This window comes from Oryctolagus cuniculus, chromosome 8, assembly GCF_051225735.1.
Source record: "Oryctolagus cuniculus isolate XC-2025 breed Fujian yellow rabbit chromosome 8, ASM5122573v1, whole genome shotgun sequence".
Classification (NCBI taxonomy): Eukaryota; Metazoa; Chordata; class Mammalia; order Lagomorpha; family Leporidae; genus Oryctolagus; species Oryctolagus cuniculus.
In genome coordinates, this window is record NC_142874.1 from 112,308,678 (window position 1) to 112,334,606 (window position 25,929).

The 25,929-nt window shown below is 46.7% G+C and overlaps 1 protein-coding gene and 2 long non-coding RNA genes across 6 annotated transcripts; 1 reads left to right on the forward strand and 2 right to left on the reverse strand.

Annotated features, from left to right (window-relative positions):
- Nucleotides 1-2,642: 2,642 nt before the first annotated feature.
- LOC127483187 (uncharacterized) lies at nt 2,643-8,881 on the reverse strand. Its single transcript, XR_011378379.2, has 3 exons — nt 8,416-8,881; nt 3,763-3,894; nt 2,643-3,268 (listed from the first exon to the last, which is right to left on the reverse strand). It is a non-coding gene; the product is annotated as an uncharacterized LOC127483187 (long non-coding RNA).
- Nucleotides 7,089-24,955, forward strand: PLAC8 (placenta associated 8). Of its 4 annotated transcripts, none has more exons than XM_008267653.5 (5): nt 7,089-7,306; nt 15,180-15,322; nt 17,490-17,614; nt 20,607-20,720; nt 24,074-24,955. In XM_008267653.5, exons 2-4 carry the CDS (start codon nt 15,208-15,210, stop codon nt 20,709-20,711), a joined length of 345 nt encoding a protein of 114 aa, XP_008265875.1. In that variant the 5' UTR covers nt 7,089-7,306; nt 15,180-15,207; the 3' UTR covers nt 20,712-20,720; nt 24,074-24,955. The 4 variants fall into 4 exon arrangements, with proteins under 4 accessions (XP_008265875.1, XP_008265874.1, XP_069904063.1 ...); XM_008267652.5 differs by lacking the exon at nt 7,089-7,306 and adding an exon at nt 7,330-7,386; XM_070047962.2 differs by lacking the exon at nt 7,089-7,306 and adding an exon at nt 10,811-11,012.
- On the reverse strand, nt 15,646-16,526 carry LOC108178115 (uncharacterized). The gene is made up of 3 exons (XR_011378381.2): nt 16,408-16,526; nt 16,143-16,236; nt 15,646-15,914 (listed from the first exon to the last, which is right to left on the reverse strand). It is a non-coding gene; the product is annotated as an uncharacterized LOC108178115 (long non-coding RNA).
- Nucleotides 24,956-25,929: the final 974 nt, after the last annotated feature.

Here is a 25,929-nt window from a genome sequence, read left to right on the forward strand (position 1 = left end):
ATCCGTTCCTACAGATGTCCCTTCCCTAATAAACCTTGCTATTCTGCTTTCCACTGCTCTCTGTCTCACGCCTGAATTCTTTCTTGCGCGAAGACAAGGACCCTTTGCTTCTCCGGTAACAATACCTTAGCTGTTACAGCATTGGCGGGTTTAAATTGCAGCCTACGTGACTTAGGACCACACTTCCAATGGTCAGTAGGCCCGGTGTGTTTGTAAAGAGATACCAGGGGCAGATTTACTAGAACAGATTTATGACCGGAGTTACAGAAGCAGAACTTAGGACCTCTTCCCTCCCTAGACAAGATGACAGGGGGCAGCTGCTTCACTTCACATTTCAATGTTTGTGTTGGGAGGAGGGGTCTGCTTTTCTTTCTTTGTAGGCCAACGCACGCGCCGAATGTCCACGATGGACTTCGGATTTTATTCCAAATGCAGTGGGAAGCACCCGGAGAGGTTGTGTTGGGGAGCGACGTTCTTCCAGTTACATCCTTTTTTTTTTTTTTTTTTTTTTTTTTTTTTTTTGACAGGCAGAGTGGACAGTGAGAGAGAGAGACAGAGAGAAAGGTTCTGCCGTTGGTTCACCCTCCAATGGCTGCTGCGGCCGGCGCACTGCAGTTGGCGCACCGCGCTGATCCGATGGCAGGAGCCAGGTACTTATCCTGGTCTCCCATGGGGTGCAGGGCCCAAGCACCTGGGCCATCCTCCACTGCACTCCCTGGCCACAGCAGAGAGCTGGCCTGGAAGAGGGGCAACCGGGACAGAATCCGGCGCCCCGACCGGGACTAGAACCAGGTGTGCCGGGAGTGTCCTGGCTGTCCTGCAGGAAGCAGGCGTGAAAGCAGGCAGCTGGCTGGGAGGCAGGCTTGTGCAATAGTCCTGATGTGAGGCATGCAGTGGAGGCAGAGGCACAGATGGGCTAGGCGTGCACCTTAGAGGCTAACCTCGTAGCTCCTGCGATGGAGTGCACAGGAGAAGAGGGATGGCTTCAGGCTGCAGCTCAAACAAGCGGATCGTGGTGCCAGTTACTGAGATGGACAAGGTCAGAAGTATGTGTGACCAAGCATGGGTGCAAGGTGTCCGGCCCATAACAAATCTTCCCAGGCAGACGAATCGATTAATTCACAGGCTTTTATTGGGGTTCCGCTCCTGGGCGAGGTTCCCCGGTCCCAACGGAGCAACAGAGTGGGGGCCGGGAAGTTGCGCGTCAGAGATTGGGAGAGCTCCTTTTATAGATTCAGGGCATGGGGGTTAAAGGTGGAGGCGGGTCTGATCCTCATTGGTTGACCTTTAGGCACCTGCGGGAACCTTGACAAGGACTTTCTTCCCCGGAAGTAGGCCTCTCCATTCCCGGAAGTGTAGGCCTTCCCTCCTTGTGGGTCCCAAAGCTACCAATGGGAATCGAAGTTTTCAGTGGGACACGCTAACCTTAATTCTTTTGTTTGTTTGTTTAAATATTTATTTATTTATTTGAAAGACAGAGAAGCACAGAGGGAAAGGTCTTCCACCCATTGGTTCACTCCCCAGATGCCCCAACGGCAGGAGCTGGTCTGCTCCGAAGCCAGGAGCCAGGAGCTTCTTCAGGGTCTTCTACGTGGGTGCAGGGGCTCAAGGACTTGGGCCATCTTCTACTGCTTTCCCAGGCCATAGCAGAGGTGGATTGGAAGTGAGGCGGCCGGGACTAGAACTGGTGGCCATATGGGATGCCAGCACTGCAGATGGGAGCTTTTTTTTTACCTGCTGCACCACAGTGCCAGCCCCAATTATCCTCAACTCTAATTTGAGTGTTTCATATTCAGAGATATGTAGAGCTGCGGGCATTGTGGTGCAGTGGTGTGTAACAGTTCTGTATGTGCCTGGGATGACTGCATTCATATGGGAGTGCCTGACTCAAGTCCTGGCTACTCTGCTTCCAAACCTGCTTCCTGCTAACGTGTATCCTGGGAGGAAGCAGACAGGGGACAGAGAAAGAGAGAGAGAGAGAGAAAGAGATCTATTCTCTGGTTCACTCCCCCAATGCTCAAAACTGTCAGGGCTGGGCCAGGCCAAAACGAGGAGCCAGGAACTTCATCCAGGTCTACGCTGCCTTCTCAGGCCATTAGCAGGGAGCTGGATCAGAAGCAGAGCAGCCAGGAACCAAACCAGTGCTCAAGTGGGATGCCAGTGTCACAGGTGGCAGCCTAACCTGCTGCGCTACAGTACTGGCCCCAGCTAGACCTTATTTTTCCAGTTTTAGAAGTAAAGAAAGCACCTCACTGTATCACAAGTGTTTCCAGGACTGCGCAGTGGAGAGTGGCTTCATAGACAGAAAGGAGGGGAAGAAACAAGAACAGGAAACAAGAATCAGAGAGGTCATTTCAAAATTGCTTTCTTACTAGGGTTGAAACAGAGAGAGGACTTCCTTATGGCATTGATTCAAACCTAGCAGAGTCTCCTGTTTTGGGGAAACTGGCCCGTCTGTGATATCAGACATGATCCCCTAAAAATCTATACAAAAACGTGGCCCCTTAAAGTTCCCCAGAAGCACCATCTGAATGCCGGAATTTGGGGAGCCATACGATATCACCATATGCTTATTAATAAATCCCCAATATTAATAAGCCTGAGAAGAATCCTAAATATCAGCATCAATAAACGAGGCAGAATGGTACATCTTGGGCTTTTATTTAGGTGCGTAGGAAAGTGAGGGCTTTAGTTCAGTTTAGAGAGGGGAAATCTGGAAACTAAGATTGCGTCCATACCAAGCAGAGAGCAGGCCAGAAGCCACGTGCAGCAAGTGCCTTGAGCTGCTATCCACCGCTTATCACCGGCAGCAAAGCAGAGGCAGAGAGCCTTTTGGGACGCTCCTTGCCTTTTATATATTTCTCACAGGGGCGTGGCTTGTGGGCAGGTGGGTGCTCAGGTATGGCCAGGGGGAGCATGATGTCACACGGGGACATGGTGAGGGTATCAGGTAGGGTGTGAGGTCACACAGGGGCATGGCAAAGGCGTGGTCTTCCAGCTCACAAACCTAATCGGTTTTAGCCTGTCTACTTCATTCCCCCCTCAGAGACTCCAGACCTTAATCTTAAGGGGATGTTGATGGGCGTCGAGTCACCATCTTCTGTAGCTGCTTCCTGCTTATTAGAGGCACAGACCCCGCCTGTTCTCGGTCTGGAAGTCTCTGCCTATCTCGTCTAATGAGTTTGTTTCATGAGCTGGAGCTCTTTCAGTCACCACCATCGTCTGTGTCCCCTGCATGGTCATCAGTATTCTCAGAAGTTGCTGGGTTCTGAAACATAGAAGTGTCAATCACCATGAGCAAGATTGGAATAACCCCAAGTGCAACTGGTGTGTCCCTTAAAATGGAAAAAACAAGTCTAGCCATCTGCCAGACAGTAGGTGGTGAGAGATTACCCCTATGCAAACTAGAAAACCATTTAGCTTGAGCATACAGGGCTTTGATGTCCTTTTCTGGGAACATACTATTATTTGAGTGAAGGTGGCAGATCCCGTTGAGCACTGCACATGCCCCCTTGTTCTATTAACATGAACTCTAGGGCCTGTCTATTGTCCATAACTACCCTGTTCAGGGAGTCTACTGAAACCAGAGCTTGCTGTAGAAGCCATCCTGAAGGGTAGGCCAGATTACCCAGAGCTAAAGTCAGGTTCTTAAAGTCAGTTTCATAAAACTCTTCTGGCTGTCCCTCTTTACCCCTGAGGAACCCACCAAGGGTCCTTCTGCCAATAATAGCTCCCAGAAAGAATCAAAAGAGGTATGTATACCAGGTGGGCACTGAATTGCAGAATTTCGACATGGCGAGGACAAGAGTTCTACTTATCCTTCTGCCTTTTGAAGAGGTATTTTAGATCTTCAGTTGGCTCACAGGAATAAGCAGACGTATCTGTTGGATCCACCTGTGGAGACTCAAGAGGTAGAGGTTTAATCCTTGACAAATGTACCCAGCTTGGAATGCCCTGTAATTTTACTGACGTAGGCGTGCTCAGCAGGACTCGATGGGGCCCCTTCTACTGGGGCTGTAACTGGTCTGAGGGAGACCCTTCCTTCCAGGTCTTTAATAAGACCGAGTCCCCTGGGGAGATAGGTTGCTCGTGAGCCTCAGGATCTGGTGCCAGAAGGACCTTGTTGCCATACTGTACCAGAGCCTTTTGTATCTGGCCTAAGTTGATAATGTACATTAGCAGGGAGCTGGATCAGAAGCAGAGCAGCCAGGAACCAAACCAGTGCTCAAGTGGGATGCCAGTGTCACAGGTGGCAGCCTAACCTGCTGCGCCACAATACTGGCCCCAGCTAGGCCTTATTTTTCTAATTTTAGAAGTAAAGAAAAGCCGGTGCCACGGCTCACTAGGCTAATCCTCCGCCTTGCGGCGCCGGCACACCGGGTTCTAGTCCCGGTCAGGGCACCAGATTCTGTCCCGGTTGCCCCTCTTCCAGGCCAGCTCTCTGCTGTGGCCAGGGAGTGCAGTGGAGGATGGCCCAAGTGCTTGGGCCCTGCACCCCATGGGAGACCAGGAGAAGCACCTGGCTCCTGCCATCGGATCAGCACGGTGCGCCGGCCGCAGTGCACTGGCCACGGTGGCCATTGGAGGGTGAACCAACGGCAAAGGAAGACCTTCCTCTCTGTCTCTCTCTCACTGTCCACTCTGCCTGTCAAAAAAAAAAAAAAAAAAAAAAAAAAAAAAGTAAAGAAAGCACCTCACTGTATCACAAGTGTTTCCAGGACTGCGCAGTGGAGAGTGGCTTCATAGACAGAAAGGAGGGGAAGAAACAGGAACAGGAAACAAGAATCAGAGAGGTCATTTCAAAATTGCTTTCTTACTAGGGTTGAAACAGAGAGAGGACTTCCTTATGGCATTGATTCAAACCTAGCAGAGTCTCCTGTTTTGGGGAAACTGGCCCGTTTGGACCTGCAGTTGTATTACCTGGTACTCAGTGTCTGTTCTGCTGGGGCCCAGTGCAGGAGGTTAGTCCAAAACAGTGGCCCCCGGAAATTTTATTTAACAAAACCTTTCTGAAAAGAGAGTACCCAGCCTTCCTGTCACTCACTCTGAGGTGGTTTGAAATGGGCGATCTTTCCCACTGGGACAAGGCTAGTGAGTTACATTACCCAGGAAGACTGTGTGGCTGAACGTGACACAGATAAGTGACGTGCACAGGTGAGAGTCCTGGCTCAGATAATTCCCAGCTGCCACCTACTTGCCACTTAGCATTTCTCTGCCTCAATCTCCTTGTCAGTCGAATAGAAAGCAATGATTGTACCACCCAGGGAGTGGCTGTGTGGCCTAGCAATTAAGCAATTTAGCCTGTGTCCTGTATTGGAATATCGGTTCAATTCCTGGCTGTAGCTCTTGACTTCAGCTTCCTTCCAATGCAGACACTGGAAGGCAGCAGTCATGGCCAAGTGAGCGGGTTCCTTCCACCCACGTGGGGAACCTGGATTCAGTTCCTGGCTTTGGGCTTCAACCCCGGCCCAGCCCTGACCACTTGGGTGTTTGGAGAGTGAACCAATGGATGGGAGTGCTCTCTTGCTCGCTCGCTCTGTCTCTCTCTCTCTTAAAAAAAATTTTTTTTAAAGTACCACTATACAGAATGGTAGAAATAATCCAAAAAGCTAACACACACAAAAGCATTTAGAACTGTGCCCATCACATAGTAAGCATTCAACCAATGTTAGGGAAGACATACAGCAGTTCAATTCACAATTGCTACAATGTGGAATCAACCTAAAAGTCCCATCAACTGATGACTGGATAAAGAAATGTTTTCTTTAACCCGGAAATTATTATGAGGGACTATTACCCAGCTATAAAAAAGAATGAAGTCCTGGCACTTGCAACCAAATGGATAGAGCTGGGAGGTCATCATGCTAAGTGAGAGAAGCCAGACCCAGAAAGACAAATATCCCATGCTTTCTGTTCTCTGCGGAACAGGCAATGCCTAATTGCCATGGCAGTTGGTATATAGTTATAAATGTCACTTCGCTGAGTCATACCATGGTCAAGACAATAAACCCTTCTTTCCCCACATTGTGATCACCGTCACAAATCCCTCGCTTGGTGATATTAATATCTATTTTCAAGAAAAATATTATATACATACATATATACAATCTCTACATTTGAAGTGAATGTGGCAAAATGTTTTTAAAAATTGCTGAACTTGGGGCTGGCCTTGTGGCATAGCAGGTAAAGTCATCCCCTGTGATGTAGGCATCCCATATGGGTGCCAGTTCAAGCCCCAGCTGCTCCACTTCTGATCCAGATTCTTGCTAACATTCCTGGGAAAGCAGAAGACAATGACCCAAGTGCTTGGGCCCCTGCACCACGTTGGGGATCCAGAAGAGGCTCCTGGCTCCTGGCTTTGGACCAGCCCAGCTCCAGCTGCTGTAGCCATTTGGGGAGTGAACCAGTGAATGAAAGACCTCTCTCCCTCTCTCTCTTTTAACTCTGTCTTTCAAATAAGATAAATCTTATTTTAAAAAGTTAAATTTTAAAAATAAAAAAAAAACAGAATTAAAAAAAAACTTAGGGAAAACGAATTAAAAAGTCCAAAGAAGAAGAAAGAAAAAGAGAAATTTATGGATCAGTTATGGAATTCCTGGTAGTCTGTTTCTCCCAAATTCTACCTATAGTCTGCAATAAAAACATGGCAATGGGGAGCCAGCATTGTGGCACAACGGGTTAAGTGCTGCCTGCATCCCATATGGGAGCCAGCGTGCGTCCCGAGTCCTGGCTGCTCTATTTCCAATCCAGCTTCCTGCAAATTCGATGGGCAAAACAGCAGAAGATGGCCTGAGGGCTTGGGCCTCTGCCACTCATGAAAGAGATCTAGAATGAGTTCTAGGCTCTTGGGTTCAGCGTAGCCCAGTCCCGTTCATTGTGGCCAATTTGGGAATGAACCAGAAGATAGAAGAACTTTTATCTCTGTCTTTCCCTGTCCTCTCTCTCCCTGTCTCTCTCTCTGTCACTCTACCTTTGAAATAAATTAAGTAAAAAAAAAAAAAAAAAAAAAGTAGCTATTTATTACAGTAAAGGAAAACTATTTAAAAATCAGTAAACTTTGCCAGGCAAGTAAAACCAGACTTTGTAATGACTCAGCTCTTTTCCTTCCTAAAAACATCTGTTAGTGTACTTAGTGCTATGTTAGAAAAGTAGCATACTTTATTAGTCAAGAGATATTGCCATTCGCAAGATAAGAGGAACACCTTGAAAACTACTTATGCCTGGATTGCATTGGCCACTGAGAGGCTCTGAACCTTCTTTGTACTACACAGGGCGACAGAGGAGGGTTGGCCCTCTCCCTTTACATGTGAGTGAGTAGCTTTCATTTCTAGTACAATTCTCTCCCAGGCCACAAGGCGCTTCCTACACAGAAACTCTTTCTTAACTGTAAGTACTTCGAAATTAAGAACTTCAGGGACATATCATAGTGGTGGGGGAAGAAATGTTTTCTTTAAAAGTTATCTGATTTTCTTTTTTCTTTCTTAATGTGCCATATTTTCAGGTTCAGCAGAAAGTCTGTTTTCTTATTTAATTGTTTTCAATCTAGTGAAGTTCAATAGTATGTGCTAAGCATTTTGTTAGATGCCATGGTTTTTAAAGATCTCAGCCTTAATCTTCAATATTTCAATATTTAAAGCAAACACTGCTTTTGGCAGGAAATACATATCATGCATTGCATTTATGAACCCGATATTTCATTTTACTCCTTATTTCAGTAGATATGTCTGTCAAGTTGTATTGGCTAATTTCTGTGTGCTTTGAAAATATTTTATTACATCCATTAATTAATAAATATTAAGAAACAACCAGATGGAATTTTGTAGACTTAGCTAATAAATTATGAGTCCTTGAATTCTCATTACAAAAGTAAGAAAAAGGAACTAGCATTAAGTTATTATTCTTTGTTATGCGTATAGAGAGATGTCATCTCTCACATCTCATGTTTGATAATTTATAAGGTGAGAGATTATGAAGTGGAAATATGTCGGTCAAAGCAAAAAGAAATTTAACATCCATAAACAGTAGAAGGAAAAAGTATAAGGACTATATCTCAATCAACAGTAATAATGTTTATTGTTATTAATGTAGTTACTGTAATACAATAGACTGATACATTAATTTTAATTATATAGTAGGCTGTCCTCAAGAGTGAGGTCCTCATGGACAGGGAAAACAGGTACAAGATCGATTGTGAGACTGATGGATAAAATTAAAATGCGAGCTAAATCTTGCAAGATTTCCTGGCACTGAAACTATTCCATGGAGAAAATTGTAAAAAAAAAAAAAGGTATTGGCGTGTTTTTCTTCAAATCTTGCTCAACATGACCTGTACTTCAGTTCCCACTTGCATCTTATCTCCAGTGGCCTCTGTGTGGTCACACCGTGATGGGCAGGGTCCCACTCCTTAGCACTTACCAAAGCTGGCACAAGTCTTTTACACTTGTCGGTGCTCTGTGAATCTTGGCTGAATTGAGTTGGCTCTGCCTTTATTGGTAGCAGCAGAGAAATGAAAGAGGCAGTAGCTCTGGATTACCAAAGGGGCTTTGCGTGGATCAGTGGCTGGAATCCTTCAGGATGGCAGGCGACAGCCGGTGGGCAGCTAAGGGAGAATCAGATGGTCCAGTGTGCACTCCTCGGGGCTGTGGGAGGCCCCGGCCAGGGCTGCGTCTGCCGGGAGAAAGGGATGGTATTGATCTAATTATTTTATAGAATTGGTTTTTTTAAAATATTTATTTATTTGAAAGTCAGAGTTGTACAGAAAGAGGAGAGGCAGAGAGAGAGAATCTTTTTTTAAAAGATTTATTTATTTATTGGAAAGTCAGAGTTACACAGAGAGAAGGAGAGGCAGAGAAAGAGAGGTCTTCCATCCATTGGTTCACTCCCCAAATGGCCACAACGGCCAGAGCTGTGCTGATCCAAAGCCAGGAGCTTCTTCTGGGTCTCCCACACAGGTGCAGCAGCCCAAGGACTTGGGCCATCTTCTACAGCTTTCCTAGGCCATAGCAGAGAGCTGGATCAGAAGTGGAGCAGCCAGGACTCGAACTGGTGCCCACATGGGATGCCGGCACCACGGGTGGCAGCTTTACCCACTACGCCGCAGTGCTAGCCCCAATCTAACTCTTACTACAGCGGCAACGGGCTCACCCAGCTGCGTCTACACAGATGGGCCACTTTTTTCTACCTAATAGCACCCTAAGGCATAGGAGCAGCAGAGCTGCAGATGTTCATTACTGACTCTAAACCAGCTCTCTGGGTAGATTTCACACATAGGAAACTTTGAGAACCACTGGACTCGGGAAACAGGCTTGCCCACGAGGTCCTGGGGAACTGTAGCAGCATCACCCAGCACTGGATCTCCTCCAAGGTTTTCCCTTCCACTTGCCACTGACCTTTTACCTTGAATGGCCAGGGTGAAAGGTTATTGGATACCTAATGGCTGAAGCAAACAGCAGTGGCTGGGGCCACTTTGCGTTCATTTCTGTTTTCTACTTGAGATGTCCATGAAGCTGTATGAGAGTGGATGTGTTGGCTTTCTCCTCTGTTTTCTGATGATCACAGAGGTGTCTCCTCACATAAGAAATCTCCCACGAGAAGTCACAGACCCTGCCCAGAGTCCGCCACAGGTGGTTAGACACCTATCCATCAGGATGCTAGTTCCCTCTGGGACCGCCTATGGGCTGAGCAGCCTACCCCAGCGCTGTGGGTTACTGTCACCACGGAGGAACTTGTAACAGCATCAGAAACCTCCTGGGACCACATGCTCGGCTTCAGTTCCTCGGTGCTAAGGTTCTCGGATGCACCTGAACCCTCACAATTTCCCACACTCAGAAGGGGAAATCAAAAGTAGTGGAAGAAGCAGAAATGGACAGCTGGGACCGTTGAGCTGAAAAGCCATGGCGGCCACTCCACGCAGGAAGTCAGCTTTCCGAGAAACTAAGACGTGGGTATTCGGCACGCAGTAGCCTGCGAGGGAACACACAGGGTCCCCCAGATCGGATCTCAAGGGCTCTCAGTGAATGCCCAGGTCACACACTGCTAGACAGGCTAATGGGAGCCCATTTGAAGGCACAAATATGGACGTGAGACACTGAGTGGGGACAACCAGGTGCAGGACAGGACAATCAGAGGACCCCCCGCATGTCCTTTTCAAGAATGCATTCTGCGTGTTTGTATCAGGAATAACACAGGGGTGATATTGCATCCTGAAGTCATTTCAATAAGCACATGAGATGGCCATGCCCCATTCTTGGCAACATTGATTTGGATCACTTGGCTAAGGGTCTGCCGGCTCTCTGCACTGTGAGGTTGCGATTTTTCCTTTTACAGCCAGTGAGCAGCCTGTGGGGAGATGTTGTGAGTACCTCCTTTCTCATCTGCCCCAGCTGCGAGCAATCAACCCAAGAAGAGGCCCCAGCTGGGAAATCCATGTGGACACCTGTGTGCTGCACATCTGCGTCTATGTCTCTGTGTGTGTGTGTGTGTGTGTGTGTGTGTGTGTGATGTAAAACTCGTTTCTTGCCTCAGTGGCTCCCTGGGTGCTGGCACCTGCCCAGCTTGCTTGGGACTTTCACCTCCTTGCTGCCCTTCTCTGGGCACGGGGCCCCACATGTGTGTTGATACGCTTCGTTGCAGCTGTGCCACCCTGCCTGTTTCCTCCATCTCTGTTTAGAAGCTGCACCAGCACTTCCCTATTTTACCCTTTCCACACTGACCCAGTTACGTTTGAATTACTCAACAAGAATGCTTCCTGCATTCCCCAAGCTACCCCACCCATGACCCCTGATAAAGGCCCCGGCCCCTGGGCCCTGGCACTTGCTCTCGCCCTGCACCCTGGCCACACTTCAGACCTAGGAGGACCTCGTGTGGAGCTCTGGGCAACACAGCCTCCCCCTCTAGGACCTGTGAGTACAATAACTCCCTGGGTTTCCCAGGCCTCTGGCATCTCATTTCCGCAGCCCTGTCGGGATGATTCCTGAAGACCCACAGGGAACTGACATCCCCTTGCACAACAGGTGTGTGTGTGTGTGTGTGTGTGTTAACAGCTATGAGTTCACACCTTGGTTCCTATCCAACAGCAATGGTTTCCTTCTACGCCTTCCTTTCCCTTATTGTAACTTCATTCTTGGGCAGGAAATAACCTTGATTTCATCAATAATGTATGAAGAATCTTTGAAAAGTTCATGAAAATTACATCTTATGAAACAACTATGTATGGATTTCAAAAACTGTTTTCATTGAAATGAATTTTTTCTTTTTTGGACAGGCAGAGTGGACAGTGAGAGAGAGAGACAGAGAGAAAGGTCTTCCTTTGCCGTTGGTTCACCCTCCAATGGCCGCTGCGGCCAGCACACCAAGCTGATCTGAAGCCAGGAGCCAGGTGCTTCTCCTGGTCTCCGATGCGGGTGCAGGGCCCAAGGACTTGGGCCATCCTCCACTGCACTCCCGGGCCACAGCAGAGAGCTGGCCTGGAAGAGGGGCAACCGGGACAGAATCTGGCGCCCCGACCGGGACTAGAACCCAGTGTGCCGGCGCTGCAAGGTGGAAGATTAGCCTAGTGAGCCGCGGCACCGGTCTCAGTCATTTTTGTCCTTGGCTTTGGAGCCAAAATCCTACTTTCCAAAATTCTCTATGTTACCTTCCCTTCACTACTCACTTTGGTGTGATTATAATATTGACTGTAATACAGTTAGGTCTCCTTGTAACTGCTTGCATTTCATTTGGGTTTCCTTCCACATCCTGACTCATGGTGGATCTTTGTGGATGTGTTGATTTCATATATGAAACACCAGCATGGTTTGAAGACTCAGAGCTGTACAAAAGGTGTCAAGAAGGGTCAGCCCACCCCTATCCATCCATTTGCAGCCTCATTCACTCTGCACACAGTTCGCTAGTTTCTCATCTAGCCTTCCTGTAATTCTTTATTTTACAAGTGAGCAGGTACATGTAATTTTTTTTAGATTTATTAATTTGCAAGGCAGAGTGACAGAGAGAGGAGGAGAGTCAGAGAGCAATCCTCCATCTGCTTCTATTCCCCACAGGGCTACTTGAGCCATCACCCACTGCTTTCATCAGGGAGCTTAGATCAGAAGTGGAGCAGCTAGAACTCGAACCAGCATTCTGATATGGGATGCTGGCATCAAAGGTAGCAGCTTGGGGCTGGTACTGTGGCGTAGCAAGTTAAACTGTGGCCTGTGGCGGCAGTATCCCATATGGGCCCTGGTTCAAGTTCAGGCTGCTCCACTACTGATCCATCTCTCTGGTGATGTGTCTGGAAAAGCAGAAGAGATTGGCCCAAGTCTTTGGGCCCCTGTGCCAACATGGGAGACCTGGAGGAAGTGTTTGGCCCCTGGCTTCAGCCTGCCCCAGCTTCAGTCGTTGTGGCCATTTGGGAAGTGAACCAGTGGATGGAAGAACTACGTGTGTGTGTGTGTGTGTGTGTGTATGTCTTTCCTTTCTCTCTTTTTCTGTAGGTCTGCCTTTCAAATAAATAAAATAAACCTTAAAAAAAAAAAAAAAGGTGGCAGCTTTACCACTGTACCATAATGCTAGCCCCTGTGTATTTTCTTATACCTCCTGATATCTTTGGGGGACATACTTTTATTAGGAAAGTTAGAATCCCTTCTTCCTGACAGTGGTGTAATGTCCATTTGAAAACATCACAAACAGAAACAAAAAAATGGAACCCATCTCTTTAAAGAAAAAAATATTTCTTTATTTGAGAAGCAGAGTTACAGAAAGAAAGGGGAGAGACAGAGAGAAGTCTTTCATCCACTGGTTCATTCACAAATAGCCGCAATGGCCAGAGCCAAGCTGATTTGAAGCCAGGAGCCAAGAGCTTCTTCTGGGTCTCCCACTTGGATGCAGGAGCCCAAGGACTTGGGCCATTTTCTACTGCTTTCCCAGACCATTAGCAGAGAACTGGATTGGAAATGGAGCAGCCGGGACTTGAACCAGTGCCATGCGGGATGCGGGTGCCACAGGTGGAGGCTTAACCTACTATACCACAGTGCCAGCCCCATCCATCTCTTTCCTTCATAGATTTTTGAGGACATTTTGTACAATATCAGCAACTGGAAAGTTTCCAGCAGTCTTATTCCCAAGTGCTTGACTGACTCATAATTTACTAAGAATTTTCCTGTACCAAACAATTCAGGAAACATATCACCTAAGACTAAATTGGAATAACATCTCATGGTTGACAGCTTTTATTTCTTTATTCCTCCATGTGTGGGAAAGCCACAGTTTGTTCAAGCAATGTCTCATATATAAGAATTTAGGTTGTTTATTATATTTTGGAAAAACAAATGATGCTGCTGTGAATAACTCAAGCATATGAATTTTTGGAACTTTAAAAAGTACACAGTGTTTGTATAATTTATGCAGTAATGGCAAAGGAAATACCTAGAGCTATTTTCTGAGAGTGATGATGTTCAACAGATACAAACATTTAAATTTTTAGTAACTAATTTGAGAGGCAACAAGATGGGAGGAGGGAGGGGAGTGAGGGGGAGACCCCCATGTGCAGGTTCAGTCCCAGAAGACCTGCCATGGCCTCAGAGGCCAAGCTGGGAACAGGAAGCCAATCCAGGTCTCCCACATGGCTGCCAGGAACCCAACAACTTGAGCCATCACTGTTGCCTCCCAATAGCAGGAAGCTGGAGTCGGGAGCTGAGACAGGAATAGACCCCAGGCAGTCTGATTTGGGGCACAGGCACCTTAACCAGCATCTTAGTTGCTAAGCCATATACCCACCCCGATACAAATATTTATAAGAACATTTTATGGCCGGTGCTGTGGGTCAGCAGGTAAAGCCACCACCTGAGATGCTAGCATCCCATTTAGGCACCAGTTCGTGTCCCGGTTGCTCCACTTTCAATCCAGCTCCCTGCTAATGTGCCTGGAAAGGCAGAAGATGGCCCAAATGCTCGGGCCCCTGTCACCCACATATGAGACCTGGAAGAAGCTCCTAGCTTCTGAATTCAACCCAGCCTAGCGCTGGCATTCTTGCAAATGCATGTTCATGGATATCATCAAAAGGAACCTCCTTGCTATATCTGTATACAGTATAGCCACCGCCCCTTATATCGTTTGGTTCTTTATTGCTCATTTCACTCGCCCACGGACTTTCTCTTTCATTGCATTCTCTCCATGAGCCTGAGAGGTAGATAGGTCAGAATCCATCCATTTTACAGATTAGTACGTGGAAACTGAAATGACTAGGTCAAGACCGCATTGTCTCAGAAACCAGAATCAGACAAAGATTTTCTCACTTGAATTTTAATTCATCTTCCGTGACCCCGCACTGCCTCTCATGAAGAAGAGAAATGAGGAATGAGCTAACCAAATGCCGGCCACAGTCAGGGCTCACCTCTACCGCGTGGCCAGAGTCTGCCCAGCCACACCGCCAAAGGGACACAGTGAATTCGCAGTGCAGGCTCTGCCCGGGTGCGGGAGGCTGGGAGAACACAGCTAGTCGGAGACAAGCCCAGAGGTTAAGCGGCTGCTCTGGACGCCCCCCTCCCATATCAGAGTTCCAGCTTTGAGGGCCAGCTCTACTTCCTGCAAGGCAGCAGGCGATGGCTCAAGTATTTGGGTCCCTGCCATACCTGTAGGGGAGACCTGGAGTGAGTTCCCGACTCCTGGCTTCAGCCTGGCCTAGCCCTGGCTGTGGTGGACTTTTTGGAGAGTGTCGTCTCTGTCTCTCTGCCTTTTGAGTCAACTTAAAAAAAAAAAAAACAAAAAAACAAAAAAAACAAGTCCAGGACAAGAGAGGGCATAACAACAGGGCCGGGGTGGGGCTGGGGGGAGGGGAGGGGAAGCGCACGTAGACAAAAATCTCAGCACGGGGCAGCCGTAGAGAATGTTCCATCACCTGCGACTTCCAGCCACGACCGCAGGTTCGCCATTTATTTGCCTGTCTTGTGTGAGTTCAAGGTGCCTGTCTAAAACTAGTGCGTGAGCAGCCGTGTTCCACCCCCTTACCCCGTGAGAAGCACCTGTTCACCTTACCAGTTCAGTGAACTCCCTCCCCCGGGGCCTCTGTGCTCCCAGCGGTGGGGACAGAAACTGCGCTCTTAGGCCGTGGACAAGCCACTGAATCGCCTCGCGAGCCGGCGTCGCCCGGAACCTCCTTTGAGAAGCAACCCCAAGGCTACTGACACCCACTTTTTCCCCGACAGCGCCTAGCAGCCAGGACCCTGCGTGGAGATGCAAGCTCCGGGGGCGCCCGTGGTCGTGGTGACTCAACAACCCACATTCCGGGCTCCGCAGAACTCCAACTGGCAGACGGGCGTATGTGACTGCTTCAGTGACTGCGGGGTCTGTAAGTGCACGGGGTGGGGTGGGGAGGCGCCCCGGAGGGGCATGGAGGCGATCACCAATGACCAGGTCCTTGCCCACTTCCTCCAGCACTGTGTGCTAAAAGCCCCTCTTATTTTGGCCCCCGGTAACTCAGGCCACGGTGTGTTTCACCAAAAAGGCTCTGTATTGAGTATGCATTTAGTCTTCTCCAGTCTTCCAGAGACTAATCTGACTCCTAAAGGAGGTTGCAGAGTCGAGAGAGCCATGATAGGGCTCAGTGATTCTAACAATCAACAGGTCTGGCCTTCTGATTTGCGAACAGACTTTACATTAATAAAAGAAACATTTCAAGTTTAACTTGATTTTTTTTAATGGTTCCTGTCGCCCATGAATTAAATGTGATTGCATTACATGCAGGACACACAGGGTCGTTTTCATCCGTGATCTCGGCACGAGCGCAGGTGTTGTCTCCAGGCGGGTTTTCTGTGTATCTGTGAGTTAGGACAATTAGCTCGTCTTGGAGAAAAGGGGTCGCTGTGTGTCTTGGGCTCCTTTTTGGAAGCTTGCTGACTGGCATCCCCAAGAACTCTAAGTGAAGCTGGGGACAAGGAGATCTGTGGGTGAGAAAGGGGGTGCAGAGAAGACGGAGGTGCTTAGTTCTGAGGGTCCACCAGCAAGCAAACCACTCACCCCCAAGGATTTTGTCCTGAAGTCTCCTTACCCGTCTCCAGTCTACGCGGTATTTTTAGACGAGGAGAGAAAATACCTGAACCTTGAATTTACCTGTGAAACTGAACTTTAAACTGAACCATGTTAATAATTACAATGAGAGGAAAAAGTACCCAAGAACCAGGGCCGCTGGGTCTGTTGATTGGTGCCTCTTGGTCTCAGGAGATAATCTGGGCCAATTATCTTCGCAGGACATTAGCCGGACATCTGTAAATCAAAGTGACAATTACACGCCACCAGGAAAACTCTCTCAAGATAACCATTAATCCCTTCCACCCCCGGAATTATTATCCAATTAAATGAATTAAATTCTAACGTGAGCTTAATTGTTTCAGAGCAGATTTTCTTAAACGCAGATCTGCCTGGCTCATCGCCCACCTTTAAAATGTGTCTATGGTCCCTGCAGACTTCCATGGCAAACGCAGAGCGCTGGCGGTCCCTTGTCATCTGATCCCCAGCCTGCTTCCCTCCCATCCTGTCCTCGTGCTCGGGCTGCCCAGTGAACAGAGAGCGAGAGACGGAGAGAGCGATGTATCACTATCTTCTTCGAATTCTATCTGTGAACTACACTGAATCTGTGATCTTTGTATTATCACATCACGTGGGAACTAATGAGAATTGTCTTGTAATCATTATTGTACGTTGGCTGTGACCCTGAGAATTGAATGTGTTAATACATTCCTTAAAGGGACGGTTCTTTTCCTTTTTTCTTCACCTTGAAAACTCTTTTTCATCCCTTTTAAAAAAATATTTATTTATTTGAAAGAGTTACACAGAGAGAGAAGGAGAGGCAGAGAGAGAGGTCTTCCGACCGCTGGTTCACTCCCCAGCTGGTTGCAACTGCCAGAGCTGTGCCAATCCGAAGCCAGGAGCCAGGAGCTTCTTCCAGGTCTCCCACGTGGCTGCAGGGTCCCAAGGACTTGAGTCATCTTCCGCTGCTTTTCCAGGCCATAGCAAGGAGCTGGATCGGAAGTGGAGCAGCCAGGACTCAAACAGGCGCCCCTATGGGATCCTGGCACTGCAGGCAGTGGCTTTACCCACTATGCCACAGCGCCAGCCCCCCATTCCTCCTCCAGTACTCAGCTCAAGGAGCATTTTCCACTCAGGGCCCTGGCGTCCTAAGCAGATTTCCGTGGGGGCACCTTTTGTCCTGGTTCCCTACTGCATGCACTGAGCAACACAGAAAATAATATCTGGAACATGGACAGGTCCAGTGGATCAATGAATGAGTGGATGGAGACAGTCCCACGGGAAGAATGAAAGGCTCTCTAAGGTGTAGACATTCCAGAAATGATTTGGGAGTTGGGGGAGAAGCTGATGCAGGGCCCAGTAGGAACACTGAAGATGGACAGGGTACATGGCTGAGGCCCGTGATGTGACTGCTGCTTGTGGACGTGGCCTGACTCTGACTCTAGTGGGGCCGAGTAGAGTAACCAGTATCCCTGGTTTCCTGTGTCCAGGTCTTTGTGGCTCATTTTGCTACCCGTGCCTTGGATGTCAAGTCGCAGCTGACATGAATGAATGCTGTCTTTGTGGAACATCTGTGGCCATGAGGACTCTCTACCGGACCCGATACGGCATCCCTGTGAGTCTTGCAGGATAGCACATCATTCAAACGGGCAACCACCTACCAATCGTTACACACACGGAGGACGCTGGGTGATATGCGTCATCTGAATTTGGTTGGTTATAGTTTCCTAGCGTGTGCAGTCCTATTCATTTGCATCACTAGATCCTCTGGTTATGTGACTTTCATCTAGGTTTTTGTTAAAAGCCCTAGAAAATAAGCAACTCATGTTTGCATGTATACCATACAAGGAAAGAGGGGGCTTTAGACCATACTATGTCCCAGATGTGTGACATGATGCGCGCTTCATCCCCTCACCATCCCTGTTCAGTGAGTAAGTCCACAACATTTTGCACATGAGGACTTCAAAGCCTTTGGAGGTGGAGTAATTTGCCTAAAGATGCATTAGTAGCAGAGAGACAGAGTGTAAGTATTTGATTCTAACTTCTATGCATGCACCTTCCATTACATCTACTTCTTTTTGTGTAATAGAAGAGTAAATTAGTTAGGGTCTCCAGAAACAGAGCCAATAGGGTGGGTGGATACGTGTGTGTTTTCACATATATGTGCATACATGTGTGCGCCATATATGTATATACCCACACATATGTATCTTTGTATATATACAAGGGAAATGTGTGTATATGCATACATATGTCTCCGTATATACATATATATGCCTATACAAACATACATATAAAGGGGGTACTCAAAAGATGTGTGGAAAATGGAATTAAAAGATTAGTTAGGGACAGGTGTTGTGGCACAGTGGGTTAAGCCACCACCTGGGATGCCCATATCCCATACTAGAGTGCCAGTTTGAATCCTAACACCTCCATTTCTGATCCAGCTTCCTGTTAACACAACCCCTCGAGGCAACAGATGATAGCCCGAGTGCTTGGGCCCCTGCTCAAGGTGGGAAACCCCAATGGAATTCTGGGCTCCTGGCTTCAGCCTGGCCCGACTCTGGTTGTTGTGGGCACTTGAGGAGTGAACCAGCTGAAGGAAGATCTCTCTCTCTCTTTCAAGTAGATTAAAATAAATAAACATTTTTTAAAGATTTATTTATTTATTTGAAAGGCAGAGTTACACAGAGAGAGGAGAGGCAGAGAAAGAGAAAAAGAGAGAGGTCTTCCATCCAGTGGTTCACTCCCCAATTGGCTACAATGGCCGGCACTGTGCTGATCCGAAGCCAGGAGCCAGAAGGTTCCTCTGGGTCTCACACGCGGGTGCAGGGCCCAAGGACTTGGGCCATCTTTTACTGCCTTCCCAGGCCATAGCAGAGAGCTGGGTCGGGAGTGGAGCAGCCGGGTCTTGAACCAGCACCCGTATGGGATGCCAGCGCTTCCGGCCAGGGCATTAACCCACTGTGCCAAAGGGCTGGCCCCTAAATAAACATTTTTCTTAAAAAAGACAAATTGACTTTGATGCAAAAGATTTTGAAATTGTATGTGAGTGGAAAGAGAGAGAATTCAGGGAGCTGGTTATACGACTGTGGAGGCCAGCAGGCTAGCAGTTCATGGTCACTCAGGCCATGTACACGCAGAATTCCTTCTCGCTCAGGGGAGTGCAGTGTTTTTCCATATTAACATCCTCAATCGATTGCATCAGGCCCACTCGCATGGTGAGAATGATCTGCTCTCCTCAAAATCTAAAGTATATTTTCACAGAAACATCTAGAATAGTAATAACCAAATACTTGTTACATAGTTTAGCCAAGCTGACACACAAAATTAACCATCACAGGGAACAAATGAATATGTAAAATGTTTTAAGAATTTATTTCTTTGAAATTCTTTTTTCCCATAAAATAGTTATCATTTTTAATTATAAAAATGCTACAGATAATTTTATGACATGCAAACACAGAAGTTTACAAAATGAAAATCTAACCTCTTTATATCCAATTCCACTACCCAGTGATAAACTCCACTAATAATTTGATATCTTCTCTCAGGGTTGTTTTTTTTCTCCCCCGAGAATCTTTTATACTTTGTGCATTTCATAAGTATGGCTTTAAAATTTATCAGTGCCCTGAGGCAAACACTTTTTCATGGCGATTTAATTTTACAGGGCGGTTTGTTAAGAAAAGCAGCAGTCCCCACACTTCTGTTGCCTGCTCCTTCCCCAGGGCTGGGTGTTTGGGAATTTCCCTCCATATCCTCAGATGTTGACTTTTCAGCTGGGGACAGTATCTCCTGACCTCCCACCATGTAAGATGAGAATTTAGCTCTGTCTTCTCCCCTTTCTAACCCCACCCACGGGCCCTCCCCCACCAATATAGTTATATGTAATTTTGGTTAATTACATACTCAATATTTACCTTATGATACCTACATTTGCTTTATCCAGCTCAAGTTGAGTCATGTAATGAATACGATCACTTTTCCTCCTAAACTTTGTTTTACCTGTTATTAATAACTACCAGTTGGTTTGATTAAATTTCCTCCATTTATTTATGAGTACTTTACCCCACATTCTTGGCCAGTTTTCTAAATCTCTTGCAAAAGACATCCTATCGTTTCCATCTTCCTCTTGAAATCTCTTCCTGACCTCCTACCCTTTGAACTAATGGTCCTTCATTCCAGGTGCTTAACTCTTACCCTAGGACCCTTCCCCATGACCCTAGTTTCCACTGTCCCCTCTCTTATGTGAGACTACTCTGCCTTCCAGCCCATAACATCCTCTTTCTTGATTTGCTCCCTCATTTTGATGGAACACATCCTCTAGTAGCTTTCTGAAATAATGAAGGGGTGTGGGAGAAAAGAATTTTGAAACTCCTCCAACTCTTACCCTCATTTTACTAGTTTGTTTGAACCTCTTCTTACATTTTCAGATTTATAAAGTAATGGGGAAACTGATTATGTCATTAAAAAAGACATTTCCTTCAAGGCATCCATCCAAACAAAAGATTGGTGCCTTCTGTTTCTCTTTAAGTTGTCTAAAAATCCAAGTCTAAACTCCAAATAAGTGCATTTTACATTTCTATTTCTTTTCTGCTTTCAAACAGGGGTCCATTTGTGATGATTATATGGTGACCCTTTGCTGTCCTTACTGTTCTGTTTGCCAAATCAAGAGAGATATCAACCGAAGGAGAGCCATGAACGCTTTCTGAAGGACCATGGTGAGTCAGAGCAAACCTTCCTCCCAGAATCTGGACTTTCGAGAACGATAAGGAAGGGTTTTTGTAAATTCCTGTTGTTTTGAATAATAATTCAGTAATAACAATTTAAGGCTCCCAACTTGCTGTCTTACTATAAGGTTTTGATTTCTTCCTACAAAGAAGAAAACTCTACACTTTAAAACCATATTTTAGTAAATAAAGGAATGGTGAATTTTCTAAACTTCTCAGGATTCTGTTACTCTATTAATGAAGCCCTTACCACCTGCAAAATACCAGAGCATGGTGAAATCCAAAAGAAGTAGATATTATGCTGTCTGCTAAGACAAACTGATCTTTAAAATTGGTATATAATTATGAAATAGAGATAATGGGCCTGGTTCTGTGGCATAGAAAGTAAAGCCACCACCTGCAGTGCCAGCATCCCATATGGGTGCTCGTTGAGTCCCAGCTGCTCCACTTCTGATCCAGCTCCCTGCTAATGTGCCTGGGAAAGCAGAGAAAGACGGCCCAAGTGCTTGGGCCCCTGCAGCCATGTGGGAGACCTGGAAGAAGCTCCCGGCTCTTAGCTTCAGATCGGCCCAGCTCTGGCATAGCAGCCATTTGGAGAGTGAACTAGCAGATAAAAGACCTCTCTCTTTCCCTCCCTCTCTCTCTCTCTCTCTCTCTCTCTCTCTCTGCCTCTGCCTCTCTGTAACTCTGCCTTTCAAATAAATAAATAAATCTTTAAAAAATATTAAATATATTTTTAAAATAAAATAGAGCAAATTAAAAGTATGTGTTATAGAATACTTTGATTAATTGTAATATAAAGCATCTATCACAGTGAGGTGAGCTTAAATAGAAAATTCTATTAGAGAAGCTGACTTTCAAAGGGAGTAGATACAGAATTTAGAATATTTGGAAGTATTACATTGAATTTCACCTTTGAAAAAATGTTTGAAAGATCTATTTATTTGAAAATCAGAGTTATAGAGAAAGAGGGAGAGGTACAAAAAGAGAACACCAGTTCCTCCCCAGATGGCCACAACAGCCAGGGCTGGGCCAGGATGAGTTCAAGAGCCAGGAGCTTCATCTGGGTCTCTCATGTGGTTGACCGGGCCCAAGCACCTGCGCTATCTTCTGTTGCTTTCCTAGGCCATTAGCAGGGAGCTGGATCAGAAGTGGAGCAGCCAAGACACCAACCGGCTCCCAAATGGGAAGCCAGCGTTGCAGACTGCGGCTTTACCCACTACACCACAGTGCCAGCCCCCAGTATCTGAAATTTAATCAAGTCATGGTCAACTAATTTTTCTCAGACTTCTCTATCGAGGATATAGTTAAGTAGGAATCAACACGATTTTGTGAGTCCTCTATGGAGTATGGAAAGGAAACGTTCATTCTTGCATTCTTTGCAATATCCCACTTCCTTTCATAGTGAGTGAAAACTCTTTATGGTTAAAAAACTAACTCTTTGGAGGTAGGTTTTTCCAATGTCCATTATTTCCCAATTAATGTGTTCTGGATCTACTGCCGTGTAAGATACCATGGGGGTTGTGCAGGACAAGAACAAAGGAGCTGCCCCCCTCTGTACTCACAGAGGGGCTCAGACCACCCCCTCATTAAAAAGGCAGCATTTTCCAGATGCCTTTGGACCAAGTGCCATGTCCTGTTCTAAGGAGGAAGATGATGTCTCATGAAATGGATGAGTGAAATTTTCTTGAAAGGAGTGGTTTCTGGCCAGCGCCGTGGCTCAACAGGCTAATCCTCCGCCTTGCGGCGCCAGCACACCAGGTTCTAGTCCTGGTCGGGACGCCGGATTCTGTCCAGGTTGCCCCTCTTCTAGGCCAGCTCTCTGCTGTGGCCCGGGAGTGCAGTGGAGGATGGCCCAAGTGCTTGGGCCCTGCACCCCATGGGAGACCAGGAGAAGCACCTGGCTCCTGCCTTTGGATCAGCGCTGTGCGCCAGCCGCAACGTGCCAGCCTTGGCGGCCATTGGAGGGTGAACCAACAGCAAAGGAAGACCTTTCTCTCTCTGTCTCTCTCTCTCACTGTCCATTCTGCCTGTCAAAAAAAAAAAAAAAAAAAAAAAGGAGTGGTTTCTCATTCTAAAGAGGAAATGTGTGTCCATTCACAACAAATAGAAGAAAGTGAGATTGGGATCATGGAAGGCTTGAATGACGGCTGCTTGTGAAGGTGGGGGTTGGGGCACAGAGGGAAAGGACAGGGATGGTGCAGTAACCAGGCCAGCTACAGCTAAGCTGCTACCGCCCCAGGTCCCAGGGAGCAGAGGAGGGTGCAGCTACCTGAATTCAAACCCAAGTGGAAGCCAGGGACCAGGAATTCCATCTGTGTCTCCCAAGTGGGTGGCCAGGGCCCAAACACTCAACCATCATCTGCTGCCTCCCAGAGTGCGTATGAGCCAAAAGCTGGGTGGGAAGCACAGACGCTGGACGCAAGCCAGGCTCTGCAACACGGGACGCGGCCTTCCAGCAGCAGCTTTATCTGCCGCACAATACCATTCCTGTAAACGATCTCTCGACTCCGTCTTCCGTAACCATTGTGAAATGCTCTGTTCAGCGGAGAAACCTGACAAAACTCCCTTGGTCAGGTGATCCATTATCTTCATGGTCTTCTTCCCAAAACCTCATGACTCCAGTCCAACCAGGAGACACGTATCAGACACACGAATCCCCCTCAAGACTGCCAAGGTCATCAAAAACAAGGAAATTGTTTTGATGAAAAACAATCATGTCCAGAGAAATCTAAGGAAATACAAGGACTAAGTGAAATGTGGTATCCTGCATGGATCCTGAAATAGAAAAAGGATCTCAGCTAAATATACAGGAATGTGAATAAATCAACATCGGTCCATTCCTTGTGACAAAACTAACAGGAAAACTGGGTACAGGGTCTGTGGGGAACTCTTGTTGCTATCTTTGCAACTTTCCTGGGAATCTAAATGCATCTGCCTTTAAAAGTTTATTAAAAACAGGGACCAGAGCTGTAGCATAGTGGGTAAAGCTGCTGCCTGCAGCCACAGCACCCAATATGGGCACCGGTTTGAGTCCTGGCTGCCCCACTTCCAATCCAGCTCCCTGCGAATGCACCTAGAAAAGCAGTGGAAGATGGCCCATGTCCTTCGGCCCCTACATGCATGTGGGAGACCCGGATGAAGCTCCTGGCTGTGGCCTGGCCTAGCCCCGACCATTGCAACCATTTGGGACGTGAACCAGCAAATGGATGATCTATCACTCCTTCTCTCTCTCTGTAACTCTTTCAAATAAACAAATCTTTTTTTAAAAAAAAATTTTATTAAAAACAAAAAAAAAAAAAGATTGAGAAAACTTAAAGCTATTCTTTGTGTGTCTCTTTTAGGTCAAGAGCTCATATTTGAAGCAAATAAAATCAGCACATCCCTTCAGCTTGCATGGTTCTCCTTTTGTACCTGAAATACGATGAATCCCCTGAACCCATGGATGTCACGAAAAAAATCAAAGTTTTGAATGAAGTTGTCTGAATTTTGTTAAACGGTCCAGCCCCGTTTGTTCTTGCTTTTGTATTGTCACAATTTTTGGCTTACATATTTTAAAAATGAGATTTAAACTATAAACCGAATCTCATTTTACTAACAAAGTTCTCGATGCTTCTTTCCTCTCACCAGAATGTCTTTGTCACTAGTTAATTTCAAAGGTCAATTTCATAATTTTGTTCTCATACTTCAGTGTCAAAGCAGGAGATTCTGGTCCACAGCAACTCAATAGCATCCCACAGCGCCCCATACCAGAACACGAAGTTCATGTCCTCGCTGTTCTCTTCTGGTCCAGCTTCCTGCTAATGCGCCTGGGAATGCAGCGGGAGATGGCCCACTGCTACCCACGTTGGGAGATCCAGACGGAGCTCCTGGCTCCTGGCTTTGGCCCAGTCCCGGCTGTTGTGGCCATCTGGGGAGTGAACCAATGCATGAACGACCTCTCCCTACCCCTATTCCCATACATCACTCTGCCTTTCAAATAAAGAAATAAATCTTTTTTAAAAGAAATCCTACAGATAACTATCCTAAGACAGTTACGGTACATTTAGCTAATACTTCCGCACCTGTTCACATTGCTAATGCGGACAACGTGAGACTTTATGCCAAAAGCACACTATGTCTTTCTTCCCAACTGCACATCTGAGGGTGTGTGATGTCGTTGATTTCCCTTCCCTTTTGAATGTGAATTATCAAGGCAAGTAATAAAAATTCAATTACTAAATTCAGTATGACTCAATCTGGGTTAAATACTGATGAAGTGTGCGAAATAATTTTTCACTTTTCTTACTTTTTCGTCCAGCTGCAACATTTTGTCCAGATGAAATCTCACTCACTTCCTAATTCTCCTTGATTCTCTTTCTACACTTCTAAGTCCATTTCATCTGTTGGGGTGAGGAAGGGGAAGGCAATCTTTCTAGATTTATTGGGAAATTTCTATGAGATCAAGTTCAAAGCACGCAGAAGCTGGTAGGCACTCAGTGAACGTGAATGCTCTGTGTCTTCTGTTACTTGCCCTATACTCGTGGGTGCTTTGCAGGGTTCTGCCGAGGGCCACTTCCTTCATACCTCGTGGTCTCCTGAGACAGCGTTATCCATTCTCACGGGTTCAGCTGCCTCCCGTATGCCAAGGAGGACTCCGAAATCTGTGTTTCCATTTCTCCCTTACTACTGATCCTCAGGCTGTCTCCCTGACTGACCACTGAGCAAGTCCATCTGAGTGTCCCCTGGGCCTTCTCCACACAAGTCCAACATCACCTACTGAGGTATTCAAGGAGAGAAATCCAGGTATTAGTGACCCCTGTGGTCTCATCACATCCAGTCAGAGCCCCACTTCTCTTACCTAAACACCACCTGAAACCCCCAATGAGTGACTTATTTTTGCTGTATTCTCAGTACCTAGGGCAATGTCTGACACCAGGCTTTGGCCTGGCTCAAGCCCCAGCCATTTGTGGGGTGAACCAGGAGATGGAAGTGCTATCATTCTCCCTTTCAAATAAATAAAATAAATCTTAAAATAAATAAATAAAAGGTTTGGTAGAATTCATCAGATTCATCAGTAATGGGCCCAGTATTTTCTTTTATGGAAGGCTATTAATTAATGATCCATTTATTTAGTTTTATTTATTTGAGAGGCAGAGTGAAAGGGAAAGGGAGGGACACACACATATAGAGGCAGAGCAAGAGAGAGAATCTTCCATCT

Bases quoted from the DNA above. Each gene is read 5' to 3' on its own strand.
- PLAC8 (XM_008267653.5), top strand. From the start codon at position 15,208: ATGCAAGCTCCGGGGGCGCCCGTGGTCGTGGTGACTCAACAACCCACA. The intron at 15,323-17,489 runs GTAAGTGCACGG...TCCTGTGTCCAG, and splicing joins CTTCAGTGACTGCGGGGTCT to GTCTTTGTGGCTCATTTTGC. The intron at 17,615-20,606 runs GTGAGTCTTGCA...GCTTTCAAACAG, and splicing joins GGACCCGATACGGCATCCCT to GGGTCCATTTGTGATGATTA.